At 42.3% G+C, this 24710-nt stretch overlaps 1 protein-coding gene across 1 annotated transcript; it reads right to left on the bottom strand.

The window, feature by feature from the left end:
* Positions 1-2467: 2467 nt before the first annotated feature.
* On the bottom strand, positions 2468-16144 carry ACTR10 (actin related protein 10). Its single transcript, XM_054400220.1, has 13 exons — positions 16039-16144; positions 13122-13194; positions 12547-12629; positions 11429-11537; positions 9701-9808; positions 9260-9327; positions 8882-8961; positions 8672-8707; positions 7063-7142; positions 6898-6971; positions 5684-5765; positions 4015-4216; positions 2468-2952 (listed from the first exon to the last, which is right to left on the bottom strand). The coding sequence occupies exons 1-13, from the start codon at positions 16113-16115 to the stop codon at positions 2771-2773; spliced, it is 1254 nt and encodes a 417-aa protein (XP_054256195.1). The 5' UTR covers positions 16116-16144; the 3' UTR covers positions 2468-2770.
* Between the last annotated feature and the right edge of the window lie 8566 nt (positions 16145-24710).

The raw sequence follows: 24710 nt of genomic DNA on the forward strand, positions 1-24710 counted from the left end.
CCCTGAAAGGAGGCTGTAGTGAGGTAGGGATTGGTCTCTTCTCCCAAGTAACAGGTGATAGGATAAGAGGAAGCAGCCTCAAGTTGTACAAAGGGAGATTTAGGTTGAGTATTGAGAAAAATTCCTTCCCCAAAAGGGTTGTCAAGCCCTGCAACAGACTGCCCAGGGCAATGATGCAGTCACCATGCCTGGAGGTATTTAAAAGCTGTGTAGATGTGGTGCTTAGTGACTTGGCAGTGCTGGGTTCATGGTTGGACTCAACAATCTGAAAGGTTTTTTTCCAACTTAAATGAATCTGTGATTTATGAAATAGTCTCTAAAAGACCAATCTCATCCCAGGACTATAAAAGAACCATTAACAACCACTCACAGCTGTGTCTGTCTGGTTTTCTGTGCTTTCTACATTACAGCCACACAGCTCATTTGAAGTAGGAGGAAGGCAATTAAAAAATACACCAGCCAGCAGCTCTGGAGAGAAATAATCTGTGTAAGTACTGTCAGACCAATGCTACCAATCAACAAAGTCTCACCTATGACAGACTTCACACTTCAAGCAATACCTCCTGTTTTTTTTGTAGCTTTTAACCTGAAAAGCATTAAGATAAAAAGGGAGTATTCTCCTACCATGTGCCAACTACCAGCACACATTAAGGTAATGCATATATGAAAGAGAATGACAAAAATTGTGCAGAAGCTCAATTAAATGCTGGAGCATGCTATCCTGTGTGAACTTTCTCCACAGTTCAAATACAGGCTTAACTTCAAAAAACGTTCTTCAGGAACCACAGCAGGTAGTTAGTAAACAACACAGGGAAATCAGTCACAAAAAGGATGTAGAAATAGAAAACTCCACCACGTCAAATAATTTTCAAACTACTACAATGTGTCTCCCCAAATCTAAGATAAGTAATTACTCCTCAGAGCAGGATTTAAACTTCAGCAACCAACAGATACCAGCAGAGTCACCATTTAGCCAGTGAGTCAAGTATGGCACACTGGTGGCAAGTCCAGCAGCATTTCAGGCCAAGGAAAACCCCTCTTCCAAGAGAGGATGCTGCTGGGATGCCCTGGCACTGCTTGGAGCACTCAGACGGAGTCACAGCTCCATGTGCAAAGTGACTTCACAGCAGTATCAGGAAGTATAATGAGAATGATGACAAACCAAAAGCAGCAGCACTAGCAGCAGAATGGAATTGTGTTTGTTTTCCCATGGGAGTGCTCCTTCTCCTTCAGTTTGTGAAGTTACAGCATTGCTAAAAGCCTATTAACTAGCCAGCAATTCCTAAATACAGTGTTAACATCCAAATGTACATTTTGTTTTCCTTAAGCAGTGAAATTGCAGTTTCATTTAATACATATTGTTGTGGGACAACGAAGTTTAATATTTCTGATAGGAGAAGGACAGCAAAGGAGTGGCTTTTGAGCTTGCTATTTCAGTAAGAGGTTCCAGACTTCTTTCCACCCCTGTTTATAGCTCTTACATAGAATCATTTGGGTGGAAAAGAGCTTTAAGATCGTCAAGTTCAACCACTACCTAAATCTACCAAGTCTGGTCCCTCAGCACCACATCTCTGTGTCTTCTAAACACCTGCAGGAAGAGGGATTCAACCACAATTGAATTACTTCTTGGAAGAGAGATACTGTAAGAGTTGTTACCATTATGTGAGAATTACATGCAGAGGAGCTCTCCGCCAAAACTCTCCAAGGAAGACTGTGTCCAGGGCTGTGGCAGTTCAGGCTGGGTGCCTCCTGTTACTGCCACATGAGTTACACCTCCGGTGTCCCAAGTGTCCAACCCAATCAGGTGGACACAGGAAACGATGTATTCCTATCCATAAATCCTGCGCCCTTATAAATCCATCTGCAAAGTCATTCTCTCTTTCTTCCCCCTCTGCTCCCGTGGGAGATGCTCTCTTATCGGGTAACAGTGGGGGAGTATCTCAAGGCCTCTTGGGCCTGTCTAGGCCTAATGCCAGGAGGAGAAAGGGGTGTGGGGGGGCACAGTCTCAGACTAGCCTGGAAGGGGGTGGGGAGAAAAAGCCCTGGGGTTTTGGGTATACCCTCAAGTGGAGAGAAGGGAAGAGCTGGGAGGCCTTTGGGTGTTGTGTAAGGGATTCTGTATGCTTTTGGGATTCTTTGCCACTCTGTTTGTATCTTTTTGTAGTTTCACCAATTGCTTTTCCATTTAAACTTTCCATCACTCTTCAGTCCGTTTGTGTGAGTGTCATTCTTTTGTCCCTCTCAGGGCAAGAGAGGATCTGTCTGGCCTCAAACCAGTACACAGGGGAACACCGCTCCAGCACTTTTGCTAAACAGTCCCAAATAATTTCTTCACATGTGATGCATGGGTGGAATATTCTAATATGGAATTTGGCAGAAAAGCTTCCACCAATGTTTCCTGCAGTAATCCATCCTTCATTCTTCTAACCATATCCAAAATCAAAATGTCTTAAACCAAATTCTCTCAACAACATCATTTACTGTACAGATAAATAACAAACAACTCAATAGGCTGCAACTAGTGACAGTACAGAATTTCTTCAGAAGTGGACAAAACAGCATAGTAGTTGCCAGAGTTAAATTTTTTAGGTAGAACTGGATGTGATTTTAAACAGCATTAGTAACTACCCCCATACTCCCCCCAAACATCCACATGGTTGATATTTAACAATGTTACACGCATATTACTTAATACAAAAACCTAAAGGTGCCAATGCAGGGATATCTACTTGAAATAGATGAGGAAAATCCTTGCCTAGCATTCAGGGACTTATTTCTCAGTAGAAAAAGCCCTCTTCATCAGTGGTGGGGGTGCTTTTCCAATATCAAACATCATTTCCAGTGGAGGATTATTAAGACAGCACCAGTCAGGTATGCGGCCTGTCTGGCTGTAGTATTCTTTGGACACAGATCGGCTCCCAAGTATGTCCTGAAGCGCTCCAAAAATGGCTCCTACATTAATAAGGGGGGAAAAAAATAACAAAATATTGCTTTAATTTGATGTATTGAATGCCCTTTTCTACTTCTTCCCATCAAGAATCAAAACCATCCTTTTTCCATTCCCAAGAATTAAAGAAATGACAGGATCTCACCACATTCCTTTTCAGTAGCCCAAGCTACTTACAAATTGCTTCCATTTATGTTCATTGAAAGTAACTGAAAACAAAGAATCACCTAGTCTCTGCTGAGAAGAAAACTGGCCTAGCTGACCTGCTTCTTAGTCCAAGTTTCCTAGAAGTTTTGATTTTTAAGCACTTCACACAAAACTAGTGTTTAAGGAAATCTCTCTCCAAAAAGTGTTACACGATACTCACTAGCACTGCCAGTGAAGAAAAGCATCAGAGAACTTGGTACATGGAAATTTGTTCTTGTTTCTAATCCTAAAAGTAGACTCGAAAGACTAAAATTTTACAAACATTTGCATTTTAAAGTGTATGGAAATAAAAGTTAGTTCCTCATACCCACCAGATGGACCCTGTTGAATAACTGAAAGTTTAGAAAAGCATCAATTCTTATCAGCCACAGAACCTTCCTTAAAAGACAGCAAGAGAAAGCCCTTCTCTTCCCCTAACAGCATTCAAGATCCATGGCAGAGCTGCTGTATTTACTGCACTTGGCGATCAGCACAGAAGGTAGGATAGCCTGTGGGCTCTCCACAGCTCACAGCTCCTGCCACTGACCATACTTCTGCTACCAACAAGCAGATTTTCCCACTGGCAGCAGGTCCCTCTGGTGCCACCATATGGCGCCAGCCCTGCACTGCACTTGAGCCAACTTCATCACATCATCACCCGGTTAAAGCTCCCGCAACCTGCAGTGCCTTTCTGCCCTCCAAACGTCGCTGAGGGAGCTTTCCTCCACAGTTTCCTGCAGGAGGAAACTCCACACAGCTCCAAGACAGCTTGATTTCAATAGCTCACCTCACTCTCATTGCTACTGATGCATTCCAAAGCCTACTTGGAAGATTTGTTTTTTCATGTTGTATCTTTGCTCAACAGTTGTTTTCATTCTTACCTCCCAGCCAGGCCACACAGTTGGGTTTGGCAGGTGGAGTGTGAATTCTGAAGGTTTTGGTGGCAAGGACTTCTTTGTACTTGGGTTTCTCCACCAGGTATCTGATTTCAGCCATGAGCCTGTGAAGGAATCCTGGCAGCATGGCAGTGCCACCAATAACTACCAAGTTCTCTGCCAACTGCTTCCTGGTGTCTATAGGACACTAATGTAATAAACAGGAATAAAAAACAAACAAACAAACAACACTTTAACTGGCATTCAAAGCCCTGTTAGATATCCAGTCAGACTTTCTATGCACTTCAGTTGCTGTTTTCTCACACTTAGATGAAACATAACCAACATAATTTTTCCACCAGACTTCCCAAGAAAACCAGGCATAAGGAATTGCCCAATGGAGGCTTTCATCGACAAACTCAGTTCTGGTAAAGCCCTTCAGCTCAGAGGCCAAAACAAGAGAGGAGAGAATTACTAGTGACAGCAATTCCCACAGGTTCTGGGAGGTGTGCCAGAGAGAGATGAAGCTTCAACCAGTGCTCTCAGAGAGGGAAAACTTATGCATGTGACTGACTCTTTTTACTTGCATGTACAAATGAAGTTCTACACAAGACACAGGGGCACAAAAGGTATCTGCTGGAGCTTGCCTTAGGCATCAGATAATCCAACTAGATGACACAAAGGCATGAGAAGACCAATCTTAGTGAGTTCTGCCCCTTATGAAACAGCCCTGTGCTGTCTCTTCAGAAAAAAATTCAGGCTGCCATGTTTCTCTTGTCCAGAGGAGTAATTGGATGCTATTTAACACTTACAAATGTAACACTTGTCTTCCCTCTGGCCAAAGAGCATATAAGGTAAACACCTAGAGATAGAGAGGTCAGGAGTCCAGGCACAGATCTTGTTAAACCACTTCTTTTCATAACAAATTCTAATAGGAATATTTGTCCTGTCATCCAAGCCTATGGCTCTCCAATAAGCTACATCTCAGCAAACTAATTTAAATGGCATCAGTAACTACAGGAAGTCAACTTTAATTAACACACATGCACCACCACATAATGAAAATTTCCATTTATAGTGGTTTTCTAATGCCTTTTTTCCTAAACATAACAAGAAATAAAATGTCTGGATATGCCAAAAAAAATTTTCCACAATAAATCTAATAGACTGCCTGTAATTGAGATGTCCAAATTAATTTTATTTTAGGAAAGCCAGCAGCCTGCAGGACTCAAAGTCTGACTTTGAGCAAAACACCTTGAAAAAAAGAATAAAGGGAGTATCTGTGTCATCTCAGTTCAAGCACTGTCATTCCTTTAACACCAAGTGTTAGCTTCTCCTTTGTCTCTATGTAGAGCCTCACCCCTAGATAAACACCAGCTGCTTTATTCCTCTGGCTGAGAAGCAAGCACCGCCTTTCTTACAAGACTCTCCTAGACATGCTGCAGTGTACCAAAGAGTAAAAAAAAAAAAAAATCAGAGAGTGGATGACATATGGCGACTTGCCACCCCTCAGAAACTCATCATGTGGCAGAACCCCAGGAGTCATCCTGTGCTCAACTTCTCCAACCAATGGTGACCCGCAGTCAGAAGGGTGTAACTCTAGGTGGAGTCGTTTGTAACCCCAGGTTCTCTAAAGCTGGAGGCATTCAGTAAATTGTTTTCAATATAAAGATACCTGAATGAGTGAATCTAAGATCAAAGTGGCAACAGATGTCTCTTCATTATCCTGTTCAAACAGTATTTCCACAACAGAGTCTCTGTTGAAAAGACAGGAAATGAGTGTTAATGAGAAGCAACACTACACTGTGAGCTCACACTCCCCAACTGCAGAACTGGAAATAACTACAGACTTCCTGCTGACAACTCATGCACCAGGCAGTGCCAACAGGGAGGAGACAATGTCCTGCTCACTCCACTGAAGCTGTCTCATCATCATGATTTAATACTCTGTTTGTTTCTCTCATCTCTCCCATCTGTTTGCTCTCATCTGTCTCTGTGAGCTCTCCAGTGATGCTGACTCCTCCATAGGCATGCACTGTGCCCCTGCACAAAGCCTTCAGCTACAAGACATTACAAGCATATAGAATCATAGCATTGTTTTGGTTGGAGAAGACCTACAGGATCATCGAGTACAAGCATCATCTAACTCTACCAAATCTGGTGCTAAACCATATCCCTCAGCACCACATCTCCATGTCTTTTAAACACCTCCAGTGATTCAACCACCTCCATGGGGAACCTGTTTCAGCACTTGAGAACCCTTTCAGCTAAGAAGTTTCTTCTAATATCCAATCTAAACCTCCTCTGGGACAACTTGAGGCCATTTCCTCTTGTCCTATCACTTGTTATTTAGGTGAAGAGACTGACAGCCATCTCTCACTACAACCTCCTTTCAAGTAGTCATAAAGAGCAAGAAGCTCTTCCCTTAGCCTCCTTTTCTCCAAACTAAACAACCCCATTTCCCTCAGCTGCTCCCCATAAGGATTTGCTCTCCAACCCTTCACCAGCTTTGTTGCCCTCTTCTGGACATGCTCCTGCACCTCAATGTCTTTCCTGCAGTGAGGGGCCCAAAACTGAACCTATTACTCAAGGTGTAGGCTCACCAATACGAAGTACAGGAGGACAAGCCCTACCCTAGTCCTGCTGGCTGCACTATTGCTGATACAGGTCAGGATGCTGTTGGGCTCTTGGCCACCAAGTATGCATTGGCTCATTCATCTGGCTGTCAACCAACACCCTCAGGTCTTTATCTGCTGGGCAATCTTCCAGCCACTTTGCCCCAAGCCATGCAAGAGTTTCACTGAAATGCAATTTTACAAAAATGTATGTCCTTTTAGAGTTGAAAATACATCCTCGTAAAGATAACTCCTCTGCTACGGCATTACTCACCTGATGGGGCCAACTACATGGAGAATCTTTTCTCCATCTAGTGGATAGTCCACATCTGGAGGAGGTGAAGGACGCTAGAAATAAAAACATATGGGCATTATTTTAAGAGGCCAAAAAGGCTACAGCCACTTCAAAAGATTAACATAGGTTCCACTCTCCACTCACCTCAGCACTGCCATCAATGTTGAACTTGGCTGCTTGGATTTTCAGTCCACGCTGGAGGTCACTCACAAAACAGGTGCGCACTTCATAAAAGAACAGAAAGGGGCAGAAGAGAGACTTTGTTGGATCCTTTCATCAGCAATAAAGGCAATAATTTTGCTTAATTTATAGCAGAACACACACTTCAGACCCTTGCTGATCAAAGCCATTATCAAATAAATGTAAAGAAAAACGGTCTCTGTGCTTCAGCAGAGTTCAGATGTTATCTAGACCATGAGTTAAAGGAAGCTGACACCAAAACTGTGCTAGCCAAGGTAAGATTTCTTTCTCAGACAAGCTATGTAAGATTTAAAGAGAAGGATGTTATTAATCATGCCTTCGGTTACAAGGTGCCAGGTTGTTTTCTGCTGTCAAACACACCACTGTGGGTCTTGCCATGGCTTCAAAGGAGACACTGCTAATTTTTCAAACAAGCTGTAACCATGCAATATATTTCCTGCAGCACTCTCAAAATCACAGAATGGTTTGGGTTGGAGGGGACCTTTCATCTAGTTCAAACCCCCTGCAATGAGCAGGGACATTTTTAACTCCAGTGTTTAGCAACACTGACAAGAACCCAACTTCATTTGTATCTCAGCTGTTAGTGTACATTTATTTGTATCTGGCACACATGAGGTATCTTCACAAATGGATCTCACAGAAACAACCCTTCCATACACAGGCAATCATAATGTCAACCCTACTATATCTGGTTCCAAAAGACTGCATAAAACCAGAAGTGATTAGAAAATTGTGTTCACATCTAGGAATTACGAGAAGCAACTTCCATTTAATGAATTCCAGTTTCATTTAATTTATTTTGCATTTGACTGATGGAGTTCTTCCCAATTTGGACCAAGAGAGATATTCTAGTTGCTAACTTCTGTAATTATCTGTATTTTTATACATATGACACATGAAGTGTCACACAGGAATTCATCCAAATTCCACTCAAAGATGCCCTCTATTTTTTTCTGGTGTAAATGGAGTCCTTGACTCATCTTGCCTATCCCATTAACATGTCAAAATGCCTTCTACAATTTTTTTTTGGAAGAATTTACTTTAAAGCAAACTGAGCCTCCTTAGTTAATTTATAAACAAAATCACCTTAAAGTATTCTTATGTCCTGATGTTAGGACTATTTAAATGTTGCACTTGCAACTAAAATGGATCTCTGATACCAGGTTTTGAACATGAGATCTACTAACTCTGTCCCACAGAGCACACACTGTACATACTCACAGGCAGCAAGCAAAATATCAGTACTTGAAATATGCAGCAGCAAGTTAAGCTGGCAAGCTGATTACAGGAGACATACAATAGTGTAATACCCTTTCTGAACTTGTCTACCATATGTATCTACAACCTACACCTTGACCACCATAGGCTGGGCCTGAAAGAGGAATTCAGCATGGTTTTAGTTGTAGATTTCAGATGAAGAACACTGCAAGTTCTTACAGTAATATGGTAAACAGAGAAGATAAAATAAATTCCTAACTTTGAAGTATTGCATGCTTGTTAGTATCACTGCATAATTTAATAACCTAGAGTTTTGTGAAGCAGAAAATTTTACCTTTTATATCCTCTACTATGTCTTCTGGAACTGAGCCTGAAATTAAAAAAAAAAGCTTTTTAAGTAGAAGGAGAACTTAAGAGAAAGAAATCATGAAAATAGGTCACATAAGATGCAGTGAATAGGAAAATTATTTTATTCACTGATGGTATTAATTCACTTCCCCCAGTGCAAGTTCACAGCACACATGCTACATCAAACAGACCTTACCCATCACAGATGGAAGGCTTTGTCCTTTGGCTAATCCTGTATCAACTGTGCACTGCTCCAACAACTGATACTCCAGCTCCCTGAAACATGGCACATTCAGTTAAAGACAGCTCTTGACTCAGGCTGATACTCAGCATCATGCTTTAGGGACAGTACTTACTCTTTTCAGTTATATTCTTCTAAATCTAAACTGAAGCATATCTAGTTTCCACAGCTTTTACATCAGCAAAAACCAGAGTGCTAACTTTGAAAATCAGATGCTGTGACAGCAGAAGTTATGATTTAAGTCATGCTCAACAGGAACCTTTACTCATTCGTCAAAGATGAGTTTTCATGAATAAATCATCAGTAAGTTGGAAGGTATAACTGTGAACTTACTTGTGGATAGCCTTTCCTCCCAGAGGAAGAGCACCCCAGCAGCTCAGAATTGGAATTCCCTCATATATCTACATGAAGATCAGGAAAAGCTCCTTTTTGGTTTTAGAGTTTTCAGTCTGGTGGAACTAAATGCCTTTTTCCCTCAACAAATCCCTGAAAACTGCTTTTTTCCAACATTCATTTCTAGCATATAAAGGCCGAAGTTATGAACCACGCTTCCCAATTTTTGAAGTTATGAACCATTACACCAAGTTTTAAGGCAACACAGATTTAGCATGTCAGCTGTGAAGAGATTCCCCAAATCATGGTATCTTAGAGTTAAAAGCCAGACTGTCTGATCTGTTCCTATCACTTTTTAGCACACCTGAAGTCTATAAAGATATCATCTTGTCATGACAGCCTTAATGGTGAAAATGTCGTCTCTGTATTATTAAAGGATACAGGCAGCACCAAGCTTTCTGCATATCCACAGTCTAGCACCATGGCAGAATTGATCCCAAGTGTCAGCAGAGACATTAGATGACTTGGAGCAAACAAAACAGAAGGTACCTAACAAGAAAAACAAAAGGACAATTAGCAGGAGGAGAGAAAAAGAAACAAACCACCCAAAGCACAGATGCTTGAATGTCATATTAAGAGCAAAACCCAAACACTTGTGTCTTGAGGTTTTTAAGCAGTGTAGTAATGAACAAAATAAAACAGGATCCTAAATTCTACATTCATCTTATCTGTGGGACATACCAGTGACTTCAGTAATAAGGAATCTTGCATGGGCTTGTAAAAAAAGCAAGAGTTAACTATAGAGCTCATCTTAAGTCATCAATCAGGTTTCTTATTGTCATGGTCAAAAAAGTACAGAAACTAAATCACAACTACTTGAAATGTTGTATAAAGACTTCAAGATGCAAACAAATGCACCAGAAAACCCATAAAAGTATGCCTTATGACAACACACTTGCACACAGCCTCACAGGAGAGGCTATTTAAAACACTCTCCGCAAACCAATGTGGAAACTCAAGACGAAATTATGGAAGAAACTCTTCTTTTTCACAAAATTCTATAATTCAGTCTTTCTACATAGCAACAGTTCCTTTAATGGAACATCCTGAAGCGTGAGTTACATGACTAATTTCAGTAAATCCTGCACAGAAGGGCAGCATTACTGATATCTAGGCCAGAGATCCAAGTTGTACTATCAGCGCTGTATAAACATTAACTCTTACTCTTAGCACTGAATGCAAATATGAGCCACAGAGAATTATCCTCACATCACTATTAGCTAGATTCTTAACAAGTGACAAAGAGTCTTCATTAAAATATGACTTTCCAAGTGATGAGTCCTTTTCAACAACCAGTTTTGCATGCGAGTGTTTTATCTGAGATGTATTTTTTTCCTGTAAGGGGACTAAGAAAAAGAACCCAAGTCATTCAAATCTTTCAGCAGTTTCAAGAAATCCAAAAATTTCATCAGGACCAGGAAAGGATTATGCAGAAGACTAGCTGCTAAAGTGTACTGTGGAAGCACAGTGAAGAAGTTCTGCACACAAACTAGTAGGTCACCACTTCTTACAGAAGACACTTAACCTTTCTTCTTTCTGAAATGAAGAAATATGGATTCACCTTCTGAAATGTTTTCTGACAGAACTAAGCAGGAATTAGGTTCAGACTTCTCTTCTAGAAGACTGATTAAGCAGAGATAATACTAAATTTCAGTTAATCCCTTCCCTAAATGAGTACAGCCAAAGATTAGATCACGTGCTAGACAAAGATATTGACTCTGGTAGAAGTCATAAGAGTTGCTGACAGAGCACTAACAAGTGTTTAAATATAAATTCTGGCTTCAGGCAGTGCTGGATGGGGATTATTGGATCTGTCTGTAACAGCACAATGTGAGCTGTATTTTGTACAAGCCAGAGAAACTCTTTGGAGTCTTGTTAACAGCTCCTGCTTCATGTCCTCAGAGACAGAACGAAACAAACTCAACTTTTAGTCCACTTTCCAAGCCCTACATCCCCAAAGAACTATCAGCTGTTTTTCACGTTCTTTCTGCCTCTCTCCTTTTGGGGTTATTTTAATTTGTCTTCTTCATGTCCACTAGTGATTATAAGTAAAATATCTACCAGCTAGGGCTACACTAAGCATATAACGTAGTTACACATAATATTTACCTCAAAGTGCTTGAAAAGGACCCTTGTGAGAGTGTCTCTAAAGTGTGAAGGGCACAGGACAGATTCTATGATCACAACACGACGGTCTCTGGGATTCACCAGCAGATGTCTAAAAAAATGCAAGATGTGTAAAACAAAACTGGTAGCTTTATGCACATATCACAAGACTTATCATTTCTCATACTTCATTCTCCTCCAAAATCCTAACAATTTGCATTTAGATAGCATTTTCTACAGCAGAGCCTGAAATCTTTTTCCCAAACTTTAAAACCCAACACTTTCCTATAAGAAAGTTAGGAAACAGAGTTACAGAAAACGAGTTCAGAAAACAGAGTTACAGAAAACGAGTTCTAGAGCTATCTGCCAGCAGTCTGCAGTTCCGAATATCCATTACACATTTCAAAATCAATATAAAGAAATGTAAAAAAAGGCACAGATAATAGCCATTAATGGCTTGTTCAGCGTCAGTGTGCCCATAAAAGAGGAAGAATGATGATACAAATGTCCTGATTTCAGTGGAAAAGGATGGAACTGTCCTGATTTCAATTACAACACTATGACCAAGGAAAAGGAAAGAAAAAACCCAACCCACACCAGATCATCCCAGGCACAGAAATTAAGTACTGGTTTCCCTGTGATAATTTTTACTGTGTGAAATTAAGGATTGGAAGTAAAGATAGAATAAGTTCAACTTCATGATTCACTAATGGTACTAAAAATACAATAAAAAGATGTATTACTGAGGCAAAAATATTCCACAGATTAAGATTCCTCCTTCCAGACCACTGTCACATGGAGAGAGCTCTGCATTGATAAATGATGAGGTTCAGCTTTGCCAAAATCAGTCTAACTTAGGTAATGATCTTCCCCTATCAAGTTCTTTATGAGTGCCACAGTTAAATGGCAACTCATTAAGTATTTCTTATTTCTGATGCTGCAGGACACTAACACTTTGTAATGTAACCTGAATCTCAGCACCACAAAATTCCTCCTGCAAAAACACAGCCAGGCAGCTACTTGCAAAATCTTCTCTTTTCTTCACATTTCTAACACCTCTCACCACGCTCAGAAAAAGAGCCACAAAAGGCATGAATAACTAATATCCAAGTATTTCTTACCTGAAATACAGCATGTGGATAAATTCTTTCAGATACGAATAGAGCTCTTCTGTATTAATGTTGTACTGAACAACTCTGACAGGCTGTAAAGTAAGAATATCCACAGCTTATGTACTAGGCAGGGATTACATATAAATAGATATGGTGCATAAAGAAATATATATATGATAATACATTATATCTGAACATATATAATCTGATACATATAAAGAAATACTCACTCCTGCTCACAAAGCATTTCATAAACTCACCTTCTAATTAAACTCCAGAGTTTATTCAAGATAAGTTACCAATATGAAAAATTATCTCAACATTAGTTTTCCAAAGTTGCCATTCTCTACTAAAACAAATAAACAGAGCCAGGCCAAAAAATGTCTCAATTAATGCCCCAAACGTAAGCTACATTGGTAATGAGTTTCCATTAACTCATAGCACACTTAGTTGTATCTAGTTACAATCCATTAACAGCAGCAGTTGTAAGATAATGAAACCCAGCTTATAATTGAGAGAAAAGATATCTGCAAACTCTTTCTGTACCATAACACATCAAATACTGTAAAAGTAAAATAGTTTACCTTTGAGACATCAGGTTTCTTTATTTCACTGGGAATAATGCATCTTGGTCCAGTTTCTCCTGCAAACCCACACCTAAAAGACAATGTTGAAAAACTTAAATAATTTGAAATCATTATTTAACATACTAGGCCTAGGAACCATCAGAGGCACTGATTAGGGATACTTCACTGACTGCAAAGAGGTGTTTTGCACACAGCCATCTTGAATGAGACAGATTTAGTATGGTTTTATTGATTCCCTCTCAGCTGCATTCAACAAGTTTTCTTCACTTAAGGACTGTTATATTCAGTTCTGATGCACCTCTTACTTTCCACCGAGCAGAGTTTTCTCTTTACAGTCATCTCCCTGCATCCTTCCTTTCAGCCTATTAAATTTCCAGAGAAATTTCAGTCCTTGACTGAAACTCTCAGTAAACACAGGCAAGATTAAGTTATTATGTCCTCTTTAAATCCTCATTTTGTGTTGCACTTATTTATAGGAAACAAAAGACAAAATCATGATGATCATCATGCAGGTCCTGTGGCCTATTTCACTGCTCATCAGCACTGTTCCACAGACTTCTTTTTTTTTTTAATTCCCTGTTTCTAACTTTGAAATGCAACCCCTTCACAAGCATCCTGGGTTCTCCTCCCCGTCCACACTGTCTTGGTGAGGCCAGATCTGGAGTACTATGTCTAGTTCTGGGCTCCCCAGTTCAAGAGGAATTGGGAAATACTAGGGAGAGTTCAACAGAGAGCTGCAAGGAGGATTAAGTCATCTGTTTTATGAGGAAAGGCTAAAAAACCTGGGGCTGTTTAGTCTGGAGAAGACTGAGAGGGCATCTTATTAATGCTTACAAATACCTGAAGGGTGAGTGTCAAGGGGCCAGACTCTTTTCAGAGGTACACTGTGATAGGATGAGGGGCAATGGACACAAACTGTAACACAGAAAGTTCCACCTAAACACGAGGAAAAACTTTTTTACTGTAAGCATGTCAGAGCACTAGAACAGGCTGCCCTGAGAGGTTTCTGGAGACTTTCAAAACCCACCTGGATATGTTCCTGTGTGACCTGCCCTGAGTGGTCCTGCTTTGGCAGGGGGTTGGACTTGAAGATCTCCAGATGTCCCTTCCAACCCTTACCATTCTATGATTCTATAATTACTGCCTCAAGATGACTGCTTACTACTTCAGGCTTCCTGACAAGAAGAAGAGGGCTCCACATCCAACTTAGATGCAACATAATGAAATTAGCAGCAACATTGAAACAAACTTTTCAGAAACGCATCTGGTTTTCATAAAGCAACTGTACCTTAAAAGACAGAAATGGGCTGAAGAAGCCAAATAAAAAACAAAAGAAATTCAAGATTTGATTTTAAAAAACGTAAGCGTTTGACATTCACCACTGCCACCCACATTAAGTAAAAGCCTCAGATGAAAGCTAACAGTAGAAGATACTAGTAGAAAACTGTACAGCTGCTGGACTTTGAGTACTGGATGTCACAGGTTACGGTGGTAGACACCAGATCCCTGGAAACATTCCAGGTCAGGTTGGATTGGGCTCTGAGCAACCCGACCTAGTTGAAGATGTCCTTGCTGACTGCAAGGGGTTGGAGTAGATGGCCTTTAAAGGTCCCTTCTAATTCAGCCATTCTGTGATTCTATGATTCTATTTTTCATTTTTGTGTTTTACACTGAAAGTAGTGCAACTCAAGGGGGAAGGAGATATGCTCAATATCTAGTGATTTATGTCATAGGCCAAAAATGTAACTATACCTCTGCCCACCACAAATCAAAAATACCTCGTAGTGTTAGAAACCATCAACTCCCTACACACTCATGTCCCAGGTACATGCAGCCCTCTGGGAAAAGAGACTGTTGAAGCAATCTGGCCCCACATTCAGTGTTAAAATACTCTAGAAATGCTTCCCAAGTTTCAGAGCTGGAGAGGCAGCTTTCACACAAATGCTGTTGGCTTTAGGCTAGGCCCATATCTCTGATTTTTTCCACGTGGATGAATTTGCCTTCTTGACACCTTGACAATGCCTTCTTGACACCTTGACACTGTCTCTGCTTCTCTAAAGAGGCAAGAGTTGTTGGGTTTCCATTTGTATTTCTATGAAACTTGGTTTTGTACTAAGCTGTACTTGATTTGTTTTAGAAGACTGCGTAACAGCAGACCAGCAGACAGGATTGTTATCTGGCAATCCTGACACCTAGTGTAAACTTCTCCTTGTCCTGTCACAATAGGCCCTGCTGAAAAGATTATCCGTATCTTTCTTACAGAAACATCATAGAATGTTGCAGGGGTTGGACAGGACCTCAAAGATCATCTAGTTCAAACATCCCTGCCATGGGCAGGGCACCTCCCACTAGACCAGGCTGCTCAAAGACCCATCCAACCCAGCCTTGAACACTTCCAGGGATATTCTTAAGTACTGAAAGGCCCCCTAATTCCCCTTAAGTACTGAAAGGCCACAAAAAGGTCTCTTTGGAGCATTCTCTTCTCTAGGCTGAACAGCTCCAACTTGCTTAGCCTCGCCTCAGAGCAGACAGGATCCAGCCCTAGTATCATTGTTGTGGCCTCCTCTGGACCTGCTCCAATAGATCTATGTCTCTCCTGTGCTGAGGACTCCAGAGCCGGACCCAGTACTGCAGGTGGGGTCTCAACGGAGCAGAGAGGCAAAACCCCCTCCCTCCACCTGCTGCCCACGCTGCTAGGCATGCAGCCCACGATGTTTGGCCTTCCGGGCTGCAAAGGCTGCTGTTGTCTGTTTGCAGCACGCAGATCACCACACAAAGGGGAAGAGGAGAAAAAAGCCCACACAATTATTCACGCCGACAGCAGGCCCGCCCCGCAGCCCCGACACTAGCTCCACGGCGAAGCGTGTCGCGACAGAACGCGGGCAGACAAGGCAGGGAGCGCGACGCCACTCACTTGGTGAAGGCCTCGCCAAGGTCTATTACCACAGCGGTCTTCTCCCCGCCGCTGCCCAGACCCTCGTAGAGCGGCATCGCGGCCTCCTCCCCTTCAAGCGGCAAGGCCTTCCTCCTCCCCGGCGCGAAGGGGCCTTCCTCAAGCTGGGCGCGATACGACGGGGCCTTCCTCCTCCCCGGCGCGCCGGGCTGCCTGCGGCGCCTGTCCGTACAGCGCCTGCTCCCCTCCGCCCTGCGGCGCTCTGGTGCTGCCAGGACGCGGAACAATGCGGCCTTCCCTTAGCTCCGCCCACGGCGGCGGACAGGGCTTCTGTGAAGGAGAAGGATTGGTTGAAACCTTCTAGGCGCGGCAGGGCGGTCAGGCTGGCGCATCGCGGGGAGGGTTGTGAGGGTGGCCTCGCCCCGGCCCAGGGGCTTGGCCTGCCCGAGCGAAATGGCAGCAGCGACTTGGTGCCGAGAACTAGACGAGTGTAAAGTTACACTGAAGCAGCCGTGCCGTGGGGGTGTATTCATGTCTATCACTATCTGCCCTCCTATATCCCTCATGAAAGCTTAAACCCACCAAGGGCCTTGCGGTGCGTGCTATGGCTGCTGCGACGTTTAACGTGAGAGACATTTAATACAAGGCTGAATGCATAGGTACCCTTAGGGATAGCCACAGAATCACAGAATGTTAGGGGTTGGAGGAGACCTCGAAAGATGATCTAGTACAGCCCCTCTGCCAGAACAGGATCACCTACACCAGATCACACAGGAACGCATCCAGGCAGGTTTTGAGTATCTCCAGAGATGGAGACACCACAACCGCCCTGGGCAGCCTGTTCCAGTGTTCTGTCACCCTCACAGTGAAAAAAATTTTCCTGTTTACACTGAACTTCTATGCCTCAAATTCCACCCGTTGCCCCTTGTCCTCTCAGAAATAAAATGTCTTGGGGCAAAAAAGCCCCATCTCATCACAGCTCCAAGAGAGTGGTGATGTGGTGAGTAAAGGCAGGAGCTTCCAAATACAGTCAGGATATACGTGATAAACCCCACCATGGAGGGCTTAAAAGACACACAGATGTGCTGAGGGACATGGTTTAGCAGTGTCAGTGCTGGATTAACAGACTTCGTGATTCTGAAGGTCTCTTCCAAACAAAACGATTCTATGATTCTATGCTATCTTCTATCAGAATACAACAGGCCATTGAAACCAAGATTTTACTCAGTTTCAGAGCAAAAAAAAAACCCTACATTTGTATGAAAGAGTGTATGTGCCCACATGCTACAATAAAAAAGTTGGACTCAGTGCTGAGGTTTTAACCCCATCAAAATTGGAAACTGTTAAGTTTTCCTAAATAACCTTAATGTCTACATTATAGCTAAATACCTGCTCTGCTAAGGATGAGGTCAGCCACCACTTGTTTACAAGTGAGTTATTCGAAGTGTGGGAACTACATGCTTAGATGGTATTGATATCTCTGGTCTGTAATAGCAGTTCATGAAAGCCCCTTAGCATGAGTTTGTGGGAATGGGTTCTACAAGAACCTCAGGGTGTTGATGGAAACAGACTGAAGGCAGGAAAAGTACATGCCACAATGCAGCACATGAAAGCTCCCCAAGAATTAATAAGCTCCACAGAACAGCAATCCTGCTGAATCTGCTGGAAATAGGATACCAAGAGTTTGCCGCATCAGTGCAAGGCTAACAGCATGAGCAATGGGTTGTCTTAACTGACTGCTTCCAAAGGTGGCTGCACTATGCTGACAGAGACCAGAGGATTATCTGTACACTGGATGAAACATGGCACCCATTGAGGGCCTTGACAAACACCCACTTAGAAGCCATTGACACATCAGTATGAGCCTCTGTTCTGGGGTAAATCATAGAATCATAGAACGGTAGGGGTTGGAAGGAACCTCCAGAGACCATTGAGACCTCCAACCCCCCTGCCAAAGCAAGATCACCTAAGGCAGGTCACAGAGGAAGGCATCCAGACCTTGAAAATGTCTAGAGAAGGAGACTCCACAGCCTTTCTAAGAAGCCTGTTTCAGGGCTTCAGCACCTTGTGGTAAAGAAGCTTTTCCTCGTGTTGAGGTGAAACTTCTTGCGTTCTAGTTTGTCTGCTGCCCCTCATCCTATCACAGGGCACCTCTGAAAAGAGTCTGGTCCCATCCTCTTGACACCTGCCCTTTAGATATTGATTGACATTGATAAGATCCCCTCTCAGTCTTCTCCAGCCTAAACAACCCTGGGTTTCTCAACCTTTCCTCATAAGAGATGCTCCAGTCCCCTCATCACCTTCACAGCCCTCTGCTGGACTCTCTTCAGTAGTGACACTGATGTGTTCTGTTGCTGCTGCACCCAAACTCCCTGTGAGCTGCTGCAGCAGTTTGTAAATGCTGTGCTTTTCATGTACTCTGCAGAAGTGCTTGTTTGTCCCACATCCACACTTTCTGTTTAACATCTCTGGAGGTGGAGGTGTGTGGGAGAGTTGAACAATGAGTGGGAATCATGTGAGACACCAACAGCTGTTGCTGTCACCATCTGCTCGGTTGTCTCAGCAAACCTCTGCACTGGCCCATTGTTAGGACTAGGGGCTTTACAAACCCACTTTCTCTTCTGTTCCTGTCACAGCCTTGTCACCTGCCACTCTTCTGGTCTCCCCAAAGGTCACAAAGTGGGGTAAGGACTGTGGAGCTCAGAAGAGAACATCCATGTGTGTGTGGATCAGGAGTACAGACTGGGGGGAGCTGCAGCATATAGGGCATCCTGGAAGGGCTTTATATATACGGAGGGCATTATGAACCCCATCAGTGCAGAGGGAATGCAAGAAAGGTGTGAATAAGGGGAACTCTGCAGTGACAGAGTCAGGAGACAACTCCTCGCAAAGCCCTCACGTCCTTCAGATGCCATCCCACCTCTCAATATGAGCCCACACGCTTTTCATGTGACCCATCTCCAGCTTCCCATCCTATTGACTACCTCTCCTTGAAGGTCAAAACCAAGGAGCAAGAATAAGGCTGTAGTGGTGGTGTGAGATGTAGAAACAGTGATGGGACAAGCATGCAACCAGTGGGTTCTGGAGGAGGAGAAAACGTTGCCAAGGCAGCATCAGAGGATGCCAACACATTAAAAAAACAACCAAACAAAAGCCTGTAGCAATTTCACATTCTGACAAAGAGTTCAAATTGCCCTATGATTTTGTGTGGGTTCATGTTTTTAATGTTTTTTTAATTACTTTTTTATGGTTAGTATTTTATGCCCTTCCAGAATATGGAAGTACAGATGAACTTTAAAGCACATGAAAGCAACGATGCTCAAAAATATGTTTAAATGTCATCCAACAGCAGAACCTTAACTCTGCCATGTTTGAGCAATACCCCAGTGTACCGAGAATATGTGTTCAGTTATAATTACACCTGACTTGAGCTAGGAATTAATGTTCAAGCAGTTTTGCTCTGTTTGGGCTTTCTGTCAGGGAAATGGTCCTGAATTTCCCAAGTTGCTACCTGGAGTGCTATCTGCCATCACTGGTTCTTTCAAGGACAGCAGGAGGACAGCTGCATGGTTACTGTGCCTGGTGAGAATATGCTCTTTCTGATCTGTGTATTTAAATTCTATTAAATGCTCCTGTGATAGGGGGCTTATAAAGACATGATATAGCATACTGTCAGGGGTTAGGGCTGGGCTCGCCACTAAACAGTGACAGGTGCTCTTTGTTAACCCCTCTCCCTTCCCAAAAGGAAGAAGAAAGGGAGTAAGGGAGAGAAACTGATGGATCAGAAACTAAAACTGAAACTACTTTAATGAAAATAATAAAATAAAATATACACAAATGCATATAAAATTGATATTGAATCCAACCCCCGTGTTACTGCCACCACTGATGCTGTGGCAGAAGTCCCAGTCTGAACTCAGTGGCAGACAGGAACCAGATTCGGGAGCTGGATTTTAGAACTGGATTCAGTTTTGGATCAAAGGCAGAAGTCCTCCTGGCCGCTGAAGAGGAGGTTTGACCCTTATGATCCCTCAGCTTTATACTGAATTACATGTATGGAATGGAATCTCTTGTTGATAAATTTAGGGTCACCTGAACTGTCTGGTCCTCCCTGAAGGTGTGACCTTTTACTCTACAGCCCAGCATAGGACACAAGATTTAGCAATGACTTTGGTCTGCACCCAAATCCTTGGTACTAACTTGAAACATCAAGCCTTATCACTACCAGAAGTAACCACTGTCTGTTAAAACATGTCGTTAACTGCAGAAAGTGTCATCACTAAGAAGAGACTGAGCTGAAAAGTAAAATTACTAAACAAAATTAGTTCTGTTCTAACTCAAACCAGAACTAACACTGAATGTTGTTGCTCTTGAAATACTTACGTCTGAAAATTGGAGTAAATGTTTAGGTAATATATGATTAATTTAAAGTCCAAGCACAACGCTTCATCCCCAAATCTCACCTGTTTATGGTATCTTACCACATCATAATTACATGTTTACAGCCCTATGTGTATGTTTAAAATTCAATGTTCTGTGTAAAAATAATGACTTAGATATGTTTTACAAAAATCATAGATCCATAGAATCATAGAATGGTTTGGGTTGGAAGGGACTTCCAAAGGTCATCTAGTCCAACCCCCCTTCAGTGAACAGGGACATCCTCCATTAGATCAGGTTGCCCAGAGCCCCATCGAGCCTGACCTTGAACGTCACCAAGGATGGGGCTGCAACCACCTCCCTGGGCAATGTGTTCCAGTGTTCCACTACCTTCATGGGCTCTGCTTCAAATACACAGCCCATCACTGCCTCCTAAATGTATTATCACTGTGTTAGGAAAGGTCAGAGTTTACTGATAATCATATCACCATCTTGATAACCCATTGGAAATCTTTTCTTAAATTACATTAATCAGTCACAGTTAACATGAGTTCTGAAATGCAAGCTTCAGCTTAAAAGTGGCTTAATTTAATGGATGGTCTTTCCAGAGCCTAGCAGTTATTGATAAGAGAAGCCAGAGACTTAGAAATGTGCCAGGGTTTCATAACAAAATCCATCCACGCTGTGCTGGTTCAATCAAGGCAGCTGCTCGCATAATGTGGAAAGCATTCACGTGCTCCCAAACATGTAGCTGTTGAAAAACAGATGGTGATGCTAGCCCGTAAGAATCAGGCTACAAATACATTCAAGATAACAATATAAATGAAGATAATTACTCACAGTCTAAGGAGATTGTAGGACAATTAAGCCAGCTAGTAAGCGGAAAGTTGAGTGGAGTAAAAAGCTGGATCTCCCTAACAATAAAAAATGATTCCCTGAAAGCAGCCAGTTCCTGCAACTTGTGGGAGTGGTGGTATCTTCTGACAAGCAAGGAAGAGGCCACATAGAAATACAAAGGTCTCAAGGGGAACCCTATCACTGAAAGGAGGTTGTAGTGAGATGGGAGATGTAGTAAGACTGTTCTCCCAAGTTACAAATGATAAGAAAAGACAAAATGGCCTCAAGTTGCACCAGGGGAGGTTTGGGTTGGATATTAGGAAAAGTTTCTTCACAGAAAGCGTTGTCAAGCCCTGGAACAGGTTGACCAGGGAAGTGGTGAAGTCACCATCCCTGGAGGGATGTAAAAGTTGTGTAGATGTGGTGCTGAGGGACATGGTTTAGTGGTGACCTGGTAATGCTGGGTTAACAGCTGGACTCAATGAACTTAAAGGTCTTCTTCAACCAAAACTATTCTATGATTTTGTGATAAAAATATAAGAAATTAACATTAGCTCATTGAAACCAGTCAAAACTCTCTGATTTATATCAATTTGTGGGCCAATTCCTTTTGCCTAATGCAGTCCTTTATTCTTTCCTTTTTTTTTTTTTTTCCAAGACCCTGTTGGTATTCAAGCCACTGGCAGCAAAGAATCTTTTAGAGTCTCATGCAGAGATTATTGTCACAGAGCAGCAATGTGCACTCATCTGCAAGGAGTGGCAGAGAAAGCGATGCTGGTGCCTCGAGGTGGCAAGCTACAGAACTATCCCAGAGGGTTAAAAGGGAACTTTTTTCATAAAGAAAATTATTTTTTTCTGTACAAGTCCTGAAATACAGAGGCTCTCAGTTGAATTAATCCCCTCACTGCACTTGCAAACATTGAAAACGTAAAAGAATGTATCCTGCAGCATAAACACTGCAGGCTCGAATGGGCAGGGCAAGGAGGCAGTGTAGCCAGCTAATACTCTCTCCCCTTTAATGCCAAAATGCCTCTCTGGACCCCTGCAGAGCCTCAGATTTCAGCTGAACCCTCTGCATATTTCAACAGCAAAGAATTATGATTTTTTTTCTTGGACATAAAGTAAACAGTCAGTCCTTTGTGTCCCTGCTTGGATGGCTTTGTCTGTGTATTCACTTTTAAGCCTCCTTAATCCCTACATACAGACAAACTGAGGCATGTACCTGTTTTTTCTCAGAAAATCGGATACTTGCATATTTAGAGCAAGCTTTAGACACAATAAAAGAGCAATTGCTCTGTTGTAGCTTCTAGACCATGCAGGGTGTCTCCTCACCTTTGCCAGCACATGAATTCAAGGGGGTCCACTTACCAGCTCAGAAAGGGAAAGAGGAGGAAAGACCATAGTCTTTCTGTGTCTTGGGGTTCTGTTGACAGCTGGACCTGGTTCCTGCTGTAGGATTTCATCTTAATTGCTTTGAATAATTTCAGCATAAAAATGAGCATTTCTTTGCTCATAACTCTCCAAAAAGCTGTCTATCCTGCCCTAAAAATCCCCCCAGAGGGGAATAATGAAAACACTGGTGATGTCTGGATTACTGTTTCACACTAAAGCACAGTTCGCCTCCCACCCAGGTGTCCCGATACCTTGTGTTATCCATGCTGAAGACCCCATTCATTCCTGTACCCAAACCATCCTGTGATTCTGTGGTGGGGGCTTTCAGCCCCTCTGTGCTAGTTTACTAAAGGGCTATCCTGTGAGCGATGGAGTGGCAGTGTTGAAACTGCACTTCTGTAAAACCTGTGGATTCTGGGGTTTGGTATAACCTCAAGTTCTGAGAAGAAAGATAAAGTTGAAGTTTCAGAGTCTCTCTGGGTACTATTTGAGTGACTCTGTTTAAGATGTTCGAGAAGCTGAGGGTTTCATGTCAAAACAGTGCTTAGCATTAGCTTGCTTTGGGCTGGTGCGTCAAGTGCTTTTTACTGTCAGCCTAATTTTGTAGCAGAGTGTGTAGGACGAGGGAGGTGAGGGAACTGACAGATGGTTCACGTTCTAGCTGTGACTCCAGTATGCATGGGGATGGATTCCTCAGCACTTTATTTCTGGGAAAGTTGTAATATGTGGTGTGCTTTGCTATCAACTGCATTGATTGTGTTAAAGGCTATGGAGAAGAGCAAGGGCTTTACCATGATTCAGTTATGGAGGTGAACATTGGTCCTCCTGGGCTGTATTCCAGAGTAACTGCCACTGATTCCCATGACCTTGGACCAGTCAGCGAGAGCCTGGTTCTACTCTGAAGAGTGACTGTGTAAAAATGGCACTGTCATACTCAGCAGATCTGGCCTCTGTGTGCTCTCCAAGTCACATCTGCTGACTTCAGTGGCAAAAATAAGGTTTTATGGCTTTCCTACTCTGTGAACACTGCAGAATCACGAGAGCTGTGAAAGCAGAAGCTGGAGCCTGTGCCTCCTTGTAAGACTAATTACTATAAATCACAGCCAGCAATAGGGCTGCACTGGCATCACTTGGCTTTGCACAGCTTTTCTGCTGGTGCCAGCAGTGAAAAACATGGAAGAAAGGAATCCAACTTAATTTTCTTGATTGAGTTTTAATTGCAGATGACATTTATTTGGTCTGTAAATGTAATGAAAAATAAATCTGTTAATCTGTAATGTGATTACATATGAAATAATTAATTTGCAATAAATTTCCTGATACCTTTTTCCAAGTGGGCTCATTTTAAACATATATCCCCCTGTGTAAGGGGGGATGCTGTTCTCACTTTCCCTGATTGAGATTCATTGCTGCTTCATTTCAGTAACTGCTCTTTAATGGCAAGAGCAGGTCCCCTTAAAACAGATGCTACCAGCTGATGTAAAGGTGAATTGTGTGATGGAGATGTGCACTGATTTATGTGCTGGATGTCCCAAATAGTCAATTTGGGAAAGTGATTCAGCAGAGAAATTAATGTTAACTATTTTAAAATTGCCTTTACCTTCTGTGGCATGTCCTGACATACTTAGGATAGCTGATAACATCTCATTACTGATACCAGGAGCAGTATCATAAGATGCAGCATTCTGAAGTCAGGACAATGATATTTTTTAGTTCATTTTTCACATACAAAATGTGTCTTCATATAAATTTTTAAGTGACCCAAGTCTGTTAATGAGGACATATTACTGATACTTCCTGGCTTGACTAATAAGGCTACAATAGGAATGTCACCTTTTGAAGTAATCCACTGTATTATACTATTACTTTATACAATAGAGTTTGCTGTTACAATGATACACAGATCCTGTAAGGGACTCTTACAAAAATTAGGTATTGTTATTTCCATTTTACAGAAGAAAAGATGAAGGCAGAGAGCAGTGAAGTTCTGCTTTGAAAGTCATCTCACAAGTCAGAGCTAGGAACAGGACATTCCATGCTCTTTACCAGCTATGCTACCTGCATGGAAGAATAAACCAACTTAT

The sequence above is a fragment of the Indicator indicator genome, chromosome 4 (assembly GCF_027791375.1).
Source record: "Indicator indicator isolate 239-I01 chromosome 4, UM_Iind_1.1, whole genome shotgun sequence".
Classification (NCBI taxonomy): domain Eukaryota; kingdom Metazoa; phylum Chordata; class Aves; order Piciformes; family Indicatoridae; genus Indicator; species Indicator indicator.